The sequence below is a fragment of the Trichechus manatus genome, unplaced genomic scaffold (genome assembly GCF_000243295.1).
Source record: "Trichechus manatus latirostris isolate Lorelei unplaced genomic scaffold, TriManLat1.0 scaffold00052, whole genome shotgun sequence".
Classification (NCBI taxonomy): domain Eukaryota; kingdom Metazoa; phylum Chordata; class Mammalia; order Sirenia; family Trichechidae; genus Trichechus; species Trichechus manatus.
The window spans coordinates 12,561,052-12,573,053 of NW_004443988.1; the positions used below are offsets into that span (position 1 = coordinate 12,561,052).

The following is a 12,002-nucleotide window of genomic DNA, read 5'->3' on the forward strand; positions in this document are numbered from 1 at the left end:
GAGTGTCCTTTGGACCAAGGGTCCCTGTGCTGAGACGCTCCTAGACCAGCGGAAGATTGATGACAAGCACCTTCCCCCAGAACTGACAGAGAAAAAGCCTTCCCCTGGAGCTGGCACCCTGAATTAGGACTTCTAGTCTCCTAAACTGTGAGAGAATAAATTTCTGTTTGTTAAAGCCATCCACTTGTGGCATTTCTGTTATAGCAGCACTAGATCACTAAGACAGACTTTGGTACTAGGAGTGGGTGCTACTCTAACAGATACTTACAATGTAGAAGAAATTTTAGAATTGAGTAATAGGTAGAGGCTAAAAGAGTTTTAAAGTGCCTAACAGTAAAAGCCTAGAGTGCCTTGAAGAGACTGTTGGTGGAATTATGGACAACAAAGACAATTCTGGTAAGGGCTCAGAAGGAAGTAAGGAGAGCTGTAACAACAGAGACAGCGCAGATGGCGAGAAGCAGCAGCAGAGAAAAGGCAGCAGCAGAATAAGGAAACCAGCATGAGATGGCATGGGAGCTGACCCATGGAGCAAGAGAGCTGAGTGCCTTCGGTTAAGAGGCTTCCTGGTGGATTGGGGTACATTCAAACACTTATCAGTTGGAGATAGGCCTGCCATTCACAGAGTAAGAGAGCTGAGTGCCTTCCAGTCAAGGTTTACTGGTGGAGTGGGGTGCCTCCAAGCACTTATCAGCAGAGCTAAAGAGGTTTGAAACACTTGCACTAGCAGGGCAGATGCTGGGCTGACCCAAGTGGCCAAAGAGGCTGAGGGACTGAGGGGCCAAGAGGCCAAGGAAAAAGGAAGCAGAAGCTGAAGAGACAAGGAGCACAGGAAGGAGAGCTGCCACGGTCACAAAAGGTAGGGCCACAACCTCTGGGGTCTCAAAGGGTGGAACCATGGCCTGCTGGTTCTTAAAGGGTGTGGTCACAGCCGCCTGGGTTGCAAAGAGTCCGATCTTCACCAACTCAGTTTTGGAGTGTGGGGCTGCCTTTCACGAGTGCCAGTGAATGGGGCCAGATCCACTGCCCAAAGCTGAGGTGGCAGGGCTGCCATGCCCAAGGGGCCGAAGAATGGTGCCTGCTGGGGCTAAGAGGGTAGGGGCTGCCCAAATCTGAGGGAGCTGAGTTGCCATCCCATTGGGCCTGGAAGGCAGAGCTGAGCCCAGCACTGAGGGGCCTCCACCCAGAATCCAGAGAGTGTGGCCAACAATCAGAGTCTGGAGGGCAGGGCCAACACCTAAATGGTCTCAGAGAACAGAGGATTATTTCAAGGCTCGAGAGCTAATGTAACGTGTTCTGCTGACTTGCTTGGTACCTGTTAACCCTTCTTTCCCCTCAATTTCTCCCATTTGTAATCGAAGTGTCTAGCTTGTGGCTGTTTCACTATTGTTCTTTGGAAGCAGATAACCTGTATTCTAGACTTCACAGCTGAAGAAGAATTTTGCCACAGGATAGAATTTGGACTTGGAGTTGATTTCAGACTTTTGGAATGATATGAAGGGGTGAATGTGTTTTACATGTGGCAAGGACATGAATTTTTAGGATCAAATGGTGAAATGTTATGAACTGAATTGTGTGCCCCCAAAATGTGTGTCAACTTGGCTAGGCCTTTATTTCCAGTATTGTGTGGTTGTCCTTCATTTTGTGATCTGATAATCCTATGTGTTGTAAATCCTAACCTCTGTGATGTTAATGAGGCAGAATTAGAGGGAGTTATGTTAATAAGACAGGACACAGTCTATAGGACTATGTTGTATATTGAGTCAATCTCTTTTGAGATACAAAAGAGAGAAGCAAGCAGGGAGGAGAGGAACCTCACTACCACCAAGCAAGAAGAGCCAGGAGTGGAGTGCGTCTTTAGGACCTGGGCTCCCTGTGCTGACAAGCTCCTAGACCAGGGGAAGATTGATGACCAGGATCTTCCCCCAGAGCCAACAAACAGGGAAAGCCTTCCACTGGAGCTGGCACCTTGAATTCGAATTTCTATCTTAATAAACTGAGAGAATAAGTTTCTGTTAAAGCTGTCTACTAGTGGTATTTCTATTATAGCAGCACCGGATAACTAAGACAGTGATGGTGGCAGTATAGGTAGTGGTGTCAGTACAGGTGGTTGTGGTAGTACAGGTGGTTATAGCACAGATAGTAGTGGCAGCACAAGTGGTGATGGCAGTAAAGGTGATAGTGGCTGTATAGTTGGTGGTGCAGGACATGTGGTAGTGGCAGTAGAAGTGGAGACGGCCATATAGGTGGTGGTAGAAGTGAATGTGGTGGTGGTAGTGCAGGTGGTGGTGGTAATACAGGTGGTAGTAATAGTTCAGGTGGAGGTAGTAGTACGGGTGGTGGTGGTAGTACATATAGTGATAGCACAAGGTGTAGTGACAGAACAGGTGGTGGTGGCAGTATAGGTGATGGTGGCAGTACAGGTAGCGGTAGCAGTATAGTTGGTGGTGGTAGTACAGACAGTAGTGGCAGTATATGTGGTGGTGGTAGTAGAGTTGATGGTGGTAGTACACATGCTGGTGGCAGTACATTGATGGTAATGTAGGTGGTGATGGCAGCATAGGAGGTGGTGGCAATATAAGTAGTGGTGGTACTGCAGGTGGTTGTGGCAGTAGAGGTGGTGGTATCACAGGTGGTAATGGTAGTAGATGTGGTGGTGGTAGTACAGGTGACAGTGGCAGTATAGGTTGTGGTGGCAGTATAGGTGGTGGTGGTAGTACAGGTGGTTGTAGCACAGGTGACGGTTGCAGTACAGGTGGTGGTTGCATTATACATGATGGTGGTAGTATAGGTGATGGTGGCAGTACAGGTGGTGGTAGCAGTATAGTTGGTGGTGGTAGTACAGGCAGTAGTGGCAGTATATGTGGTGGTGGTAGGAGAGTTGGTGGTGGTAGGTGAGTTGGTGGTGGTAGGAGAGTTGGTGGTGGTAGTAGCATATGTGACAATGGTAGTATGGGTGGTGGTAGTAGTGGTAGTAGTGCAGGTGATTGTGGCAGTAGAGGTGGTGGTAGCACAGGTGGTAATGGTAGTAGAGGTGGTGGTGGAAGTACAGGTGACAGTGACAGTATAGGTTGTGGTGGTAGTATAGATGGTGCTGGTGGCAGTACAGGTGGTACTGGTGACAGTATAGGTGGTGGTGGTAATACTGGTGGTGGCGGTAGTACAGGTGGTTATAACACAGGTGATGGTTGTAGTACAGGTGGTGGTTGCATTATATATGATGGTGGTAGTATAGGTGGTGGTGGCAGTACAGTATGATGGTGATGGTAGTACAGGTGGTGGTGGAAGTATAGGTGGTGGTGGTAGTATGGTGGTGTTGGTACTACAAGTGATAGTGGTAGTACAAGTAGTGGTAGCAGAGGTTGTGATGGTAGTATTGGTGATGGTGGCAGTATAGGTTGGGGTGGAAGAGTAGGCATTGGTGGCAGTATAGATGGTGGCAGCAATAAAGTTGATGGTGGTAGAGTAGGTGGTTGTTATGGATTAAATTGTGTCCCTCCAAAATATGTATAAACTTGGCTAGGCCATGATTCCCAATATTGCGTGGTTGTCTACCATTTTGTGATCTGATGTGATTATCCTGTGTGTTGTAAATCCTAACCTCTATGATGTTAATGAGGCAAGATTAGAGGCAGTTATGCTAATGAGGCAGGATTCAATCTACAGGATTAGGTTGTATCTTGAGTCAGTCTCTTTTGAGACATAAAAGAGAGAAGCAAGTAGAGAGGAGAGGGACCTCATCATCATCAAGCAAAAAGAAAGGAGTGTGTCCTTGGGACCCAGGTCCCTGTGCTAATGCGCTCCTAGATGAGGGGAAGATTGATGACAAGCACATTCCCCCAGAACTGACAGAGAGAAAAAGCCTTCCCCTGGAGCTGGCACCCTGAATTCAGATTTCTAGCCTCCTAAACTGTGAGATAATAAATTTCTCTTCGTTAAAGCCATCCACTTGTAATATTTTCTGTTATAGCACGAAATAACTAAAACAGTGGTGGTGGCAGAATAGGTGCTTGACATTATAGAGGGTGGTGGCACTATAGGTGATGATTGTAGTATACATGGTGGTGGCAGTATAGATGAGAGTGGCAGTATAAGTAGTGGTGGCAGTACAGGTGGTGTTGGTAGTACAGTGGCCTGTAACACAGGTGCTGGTGGCAGTACAGGTGGTGATGGCATTATAGGTGACGGTGGCAGTATAGGTAGTTTTGGTGGCAGTGTGGGCAGTTCATATGGCTGTATAGGTGGTGCTGGTGGCAGTACATGTGGTGATGGTAGCACAGGTGGTGGTAGTAGTACAAGTTGTGGTGGAGTATAGGTAATGGTGACAGTACAGGTGATGGTGACAGTACAGGTGATGATGGCATACGGGTGGTGGAGGTAGTATAGGTGGTGTTGATAGCATGGGTGGTGGTGGTAGTATGGCTGGTGGTAGCATTAGAGGAGGTGGTGGTAGTATATGTGATAGTGGCAGCATTGGTAGTATAGTTGGTGGTGGCAGTAGAGGCAGTGGTGGCCGCCAAGGCAATCGTGGCTGTAGAATCCATGGTTTCATAGAAGCAGTGGTGGTAGAAGAGGTGGTGGTGGCAGTAAAGGCATTGGTAGCAGTAGAGGTGGTGGTGACAGTAGAGATGGTGATGGCAGTACAGCTGGTGGTGGCAGTAGAGGCCTTGGTGTCAGTAGAGGCAGTGGTGTCAGTAGAGGCAGTGGTGGCAGTTGAGGCAGTGGTGGCAGTAGAAGTGGTTGTGGCAGTAAGACACAGTGGTAGCAGTAGAGTTGGTGTTGGCAGTATAGTTGATGGTGTCAGTGAAGGCCGTGGTGGCAGTAGAGACAGTGGTATCACTAGAGGCAGTGGTGGCAGTTGAGGCAGTGGTGGCAGTAGAAGCGGTTGTGGCAATAGAGGCAGCGGTGGCAGCAGAGGTGTAGAAGGCAATAGACTCAATATTGGCAGTAGTGGCAGTGGTGGCAGTAGAGGTAGAGGAGGTAGAGGTGGTGGATGTGGTATAGTGGGTGATGGCAGTAGAGGCAGTGTTGGCTGTAGTGGCATTGTTGGCAGTGGAGGTAGAAGTGGCCCTAGAAGCAGTGATGCCTATAGAGGTGCTTTTGGCTGTAGAGGTGGTGTGGCAGTAGAAGTGGTGGTGGCAGTAAAGGCAGAGGTGGCAGTAGAGTTGGTGGTGGCAGTAGAGGTGGTGGTGGAAGTAGAGTTGGTAGTGGCATTAGAGGCACTGGTGGCAGAACAGACTGTGGTACCAGAAGAGGAGTTGGTGGCAATAAAGGCTGCGGTGGCAGTAGAGGCTGTGATTGCAGTATACTGGGTATTGGCAGTAGAGGCAGTGCTCGATTAGTGGCGGTGTTGTCTGTAGAGGCGGATGTGGACGCAGAGGTGGTGTGGTTTAGAGGTGCTGTTGGCAGTAGAAGTGGTGATAGCAGTAGAGGCAGTAGTAACAGTAGAGGCAATGATGGCAGTAGAAGCAGTGGTAGCCGTAGTAGTGGTGGTGGCAGTAGAAGTGCTTGTGACAGTATAGTTGATGGTGGCAGTAGAAGTGGTGGTGGCAGAAAAGGTATTGGTGGCAATAGAGGCGGTGTTGGGGGTAGATGTGGTGATGGCAGTAGAGGGAGTGGTGGCAATAGAGGCAATGCTGGCTCTAGACTCAGTGCTAGCTACAGAGCTGGTGGTGACAGTAGAGGCAGTGGTGGCAGTATTATTGGTTGTGGCAGTAAAGGCAGTGGTAGCAGAAGAGGCGGGGGTAGCTGTAGAAGTGGTGGTGATAGTAGAGGCATAGTGGCGGTACAGTTGTTGGTGGCATTAGAGGCGCTGGTTGCCATAGGGGTGATGATGGCTGTAGAGTTGGTGGTGGGAGGAGAGGCAGTGCTGTCAGGAAAGGCAGCATTGTCAGTACAGGTGGTGGTGGCAGCAGAGGCAGTAGTGGCAGTAGGTAGAGGCAGTAGTGGCAGTAGGACCGGTGGTGGCAGTAGAGGTGGTGGTGGCAGCAAGAGAGTGGTGGCAATAGATGTGATGATGGCAGTAGATGTAATGGCAGTAGAGTTGGCGGTGGCAGTAGAGGTTGTGGTGGCTGTATAAGTGACAGTGGCAGAATAGGTGGCACTCACATTATTGTGGCGGTGGCAGTAGAGGTCACAGTGGCAGTAGAGATGGCGGTATCAGAAAAGGTGCTCTTGGCAGTAGAGGTGGCTCTTGCAGTAGAGTTGGTGGTGGCAATAGCATTGGAGGTGGCAGTAGAGGTGGTAGTAGCAGTTGAGGTGGCAGTGGAAGTAGAGTTAGTGGCAGTAGAGATGGTGGTGGCAGTAGAGGTAGTGGAGCCAGTGGATGTGATGGTGGCAGTAGAGCTGTCAGTGGCAGGAGAGCTGGGTTGGCAGTAAAGGTGGTGGTGGCAGTAGAGGTGGGGTGACATTAGAGGTGGAGGTGGCAGTACAGCTGGTGGTGGCAGTAGAGGTGAAGGCAGTAGTAGAGGTGGCAGTTCCAGTAGAGTTGATGATGGCAGTATAGGTGGTGGCAGAAGAGGTGGAGGTGGCAGTAGAAGTGGAGGTGGCAATATAGGTGGCATTGGCAGTAGAGCTGGAGGTAGCAGTACAGCTGGCAGTGGCAGCAGAGTTGTCATCAGCATTAGAGGTTGGTTTCAGTAGAAGTGACATTGGCAGTAGAGGTGGCACTGGCAACAGAGGATGTGGAGGCAGTAGAGGTAGTTTTGGTGGTAGAGATGGAAGTGGCAGTAGAAGGGCAGTGACAGTACAGGTGGAATGTCAGTAGAAGTGGCAGAGGCAGTAGAGGTGATGATGGCAGTAGAGGTGGCCCGCTACCACCCACACTGCCACCACCACCAATACTGCTGCCACCACCCATGCCACCTTCTCCATGTATATGGCCACGACCTTGTATACTGCTACCACCCACACCGCCACTGCCACCCTTGCTGCCTCCACCACCCATTCTGCAGCCATCACATATACCACTGCCACCACATATATTGCCGCCACCAAGTATACTACTGCCACAAACTATACTGCCGCCATCACCTATACCACCACAATCCTGTATACCACCATCAGCCATATTGCTGTCACCACTCAAACTGCCATCACAACCCATACTGCCGCCAGCGTGTATACTGCCACCACCATGTATACTGCCACTGCAACCACCTACACTGCCGCCACCTCACATACTGCTGCCACTACCTAAACTGGCGCCCCCACCCATACCACTGCCACCACCCATACCGCCATCACTACCCATACCATCGCACCGCCCATACCGCTGCCACCGCCCATACCACCACCACCAATCATACTGCCACAACCTCATATACCGCTGTCACCATGTGTATCATCATTACCACCTATACTGCCACCACCACCTCTAATGCTGCCACCACCTATTCCTGTTCCAACACTCATATTGCCACTACCTTCCATACCACTACCACCATCCATGCCACCTCCACCACCCATATCACCATAATCACCCATATCACTGCCACCGCCCATACCTCCACAACGACGTACCACCTCCACCATGTATACTGCCACAACCCCCTATACTAGAACCTCCACAAACACCGCTGTCGCTGCCCACACCACCACCAGAACCAATTTCACCACCAACAACCATACCACCACCACCACACATGCTGCCTGCACCACCCATACCACCACCAGAACTCATTATGCTGCCACCACCCACAGTGCCACAACCACCCACACTGCTGCCACAACCCATATTACTGCCACAACGCATACTGCCATCACCACATATACCGCTGCCACCATATATAAAGCCACCACCACACATACCCACCACCACCCATATTGTCACCACCAAGAATACCAATGCCACTGCCCATACTGCCTCCACCATCCATACCGCTGCCACTATCCATATTGCCACTACTACCCATACCGCTGCCACAACCCCTACCACCACCACCACAAATATCGCCACCACCACCAATACTGCAGCTACCACCATACCGCCACCACCTCACACACCACTGCCACCACCCACACTGCCTTCACCACCCATAGTGCCATCATCAATACCACCTCCACCCCTACTGCTGCCACTACCCATACTGCCAACACTACCTATACTACTGCAACCATGTATATTGCCATTACCATGTATACCACCATCACCGCCTATACAGCCACCACCAGTCATACTGACACCACCACTTTATACCACCGCCACCACCAAACTGCCACCAGGACCCATACCACTGCCACCACCAATATGGCAATTACCACCCATACCACCACTGCTGCCCACACCACTGTCTCCACCAACATCCGCTGTTATCCTTTACACCGCTGCCACAGCCCACATTGCCTTCACTGCCCACACCACTGCCACCACCTATACTGCTGCCACCGCCCATACTGCCACCACCACTTATACTTCCATTACCACAGACACCGCCACCACTACCTATACTGCCAAAACCACTCATAGCGCCGCTACCACACATACCGCCACCACCACTCTTACCGCTGCCACTGCCCATAATACCACCACCATACATACAGCTGCCACCACACATACAGCTGCCAAGACCAGTACTGCTGTCACCAATCATACCACCACCTCCACCTATACTTCCACCACCACCCATACTACAGTCATCATGCATACTACCATCACCATACATACCACTGACACCTACCATACAGCCGCCACCACGTATACCACCACAACCACATATACTGCCAGCACCACAAATGTGTCCACCAACCACCTATACAACCACTACCACATATACTGCCCCCACCACCTATACTGCTTCACTACCCATACCACTGCCACCACCCATACCACTGCCTCAACCCATGCAGCCACCACCATCTGTATTACCACCACCACTCATACCACCACCACCACCCACACTGTCACCACCACATATACTACCACCCATACTGAATCCACCATGTGTGCTGTTGCCACAATTTATACCACCACCACCCATTCCACCACCTCACCCATACCACCACCACTAGCCATACCACTGTCACCACATATACTGCCAACACCATGTACCACCACCAACACTTATTGCCACCACAACTTCACCACTATGTATACCACCACGACCACCCATACAACCTCCGCCACCCATACTGCCACCACCATCCATACCACTCCACCACCAGGTATATCACTCCAACACATATACCCCCGAAACCACCTATTCTGCTGCACCACCCATATTTCTGATACCACCCATACTGCCACCACAACCCCTACCACCACTAATATTGCCGCCACCACCAAGACCAGAATTACCACCCATACACTGCCAGGACCAACATTGCCACTGCTACTGACACCACTGCCACCACCACCACCACCACCACCTGCTGGTATGGCCCATACTGCCCATACCACTGCCACCACCCATACCACCACCACCCATACCACCGACACCACCTACACCACTACCACCACTTATACCACCATTACCACGTATACCACCACCACCACCTATGCCACCACCACCACTCATACCGATGTCACCACCCTAACTGCCACCGCCATTCATATCCCTGCCGCCAACCACTCTGCCACCACCACTCATACAGCTGCCAAGACCCACAGTGTCATCACCAACCACGCTGCCACTTTCACCCATACCTCCACCACCACCCATACCATTGTCACCATGCATACCACCAACACCTACCTTACAGCCACATATACTGCTGCCACCATGTATACTGTCGAAATTACCTATTCCACTGCATACCACCGCCACCACCCATACCGCCGCCACCACTAATATCACAGCTACCACTCATACCGCTGCCACTGCCCTCACTGCTGCAACCGTCCACACTGCCACCACCGCCCACACAGCCTTCACAGCCCACACCACCACCACCACCCACACCACCGCCACCACCCATACTGCCACCACCACCCATATCACCGACAAAATCCATACCTCCGAAACTACCCATACTGCCGCCACCACCCATACTGCCACTCCCATACTGTCAAAACCATGCATACCACTGCCACCACGCATACTGCAGCCACCACCCATACCGTCTCCACCACCTGTACCACCACCACTGCCCACTCTACTGCCCACACCTCTGCCTCCACTCATTCCACTGGCACCACCCATACCACCACCAATACGTGTATGGCCGCCAACGCATATACCACCGCCACCACCCATATTGCCACCTACACCCATACCACCAGCAACACTCAGACTGCTATGACCTCATATACTGCCACCACCATGTATCCTGTCTTCACCACATATACAGCTGCCACCACCTATACCACTACTACAACCTATACAGCCACCACCATGTATACCACCATGAACACCCATAGTGCCACCACCACCGATGTAGCCACCACATCATATTCTGCTGCACCACCCACACTGCTGACATTACCCATGATGCAGCTACTACCTATACCACTGCCGCCACCCATACCAATGCCAAAACCCATACTACTGCCACCCACCATACTGCAACCTCCACCCATATCTTTACCACCACTCATACAACCACCACCATATTTACTACTGCCACCACGGGTACCTTCACCACCACATATACTGCCACCACCTCATGTACAACCACCACCACATATATCACCACGAACACTCATACCACCACCACCACCCATACTACTACCACCACAAATATACCTCCAACACTTATACCTCTGCCACCACCTATTCCACTGCAACACTTATATTGCCAACAGCACCTGTACTGTCTCCACCACCCATACTGCCATCACCACCCATACCACCATTACCACCAAAACTGCTGCCACCACATACACTGCCACCACCGCATATAATTCCGCCATCACATATACTGCCCCCACCAACTATACTGCCCCCATCAACCATACCGTCCCCACCATCCATACTGCCGCCACTACCCATACAACCACCACCACCCATACAGCCATCACCACATATACTGCCACCACCACATATACTGCCACCACTACCTATACAGCTGCCACTACATATAACATTGCCACCACTCGTACAGCTGCCACCACCCACACTGCCAAAACCACCATACAGCTGTGACCACCCATATCACTACCACTACCCATACCACTGCCACCACCCATACTGCTGCCATCATCCATATCCCCACCACCACCCATACAACTGCCACCACCAATATCGCTGCCACTACTTATACTGTGGCTACCTCATATACTGCTGCCACCACCTATTCCACTGACACCACATATACCGCCACCTGTGCAGCCACCACCACACATACTGCCAACAACATCCACCTCACCACCCACTGGTAGAGCTACTGCATCGTATTCTATATTACTGTCACCACCCATGATGCACCTACCACCTATACTGCCACCATGACCCATACCACTACCAAAACCCATACTATCCACCACCAACCATACCACAGCCTCCACCCATACTGCCACCACCACATTTACCACCACAATCACATATGCCTTCACCACCACATATACTGCCACCACCTCTTATACAGTCACCACCATGTATGCCACCATCACCACTCATACCACCAACACCACCCACACAACCGCCACTACCCATATTGCCTCCACTACCTATACCTCTGCCACCACCCATATTGCCACTACCTTATATACCATTGCCACCTTCCATACACCTTCCACCATGTATCCTGCCGCAACCAAATATATTGCTGCCTCCACGTATACTGCCACCACCTCCTATACAGCTTCCACCACATGTACTGCCATCAGCCATACTGCCACCACTACCCGTACCACCACCACCCATACCACTGCCATTACCCATATTGCCACTACCACCCATACTGCCATCACCACATATACTGTTGACACCACATGTACCGCTGCCACCAAGTATACCACCCCCACCACCACTCACAGCCAACGACCACCCATATCTCCTCCACCACGTATATTGCCGCCATCGCCCATACTGTCTCCACCACCCATAACTCCACCAGAACTCATGTTA

The 12,002-nt window shown here is 51.1% G+C and overlaps 1 protein-coding gene across 1 annotated transcript; it reads left to right on the forward strand.

Moving 5' to 3' along the window:
• Positions 1–7,528: 7,528 nt before the first annotated feature.
• On the forward strand, positions 7,529–8,464 carry LOC105756336 (histidine-rich glycoprotein). The gene has a single exon (XM_012555893.1). The coding sequence runs from the start codon at positions 7,529–7,531 to the stop codon at positions 8,462–8,464; it is 936 nt and encodes a 311-aa protein (XP_012411347.1).
• Positions 8,465–12,002: the final 3,538 nt, after the last annotated feature.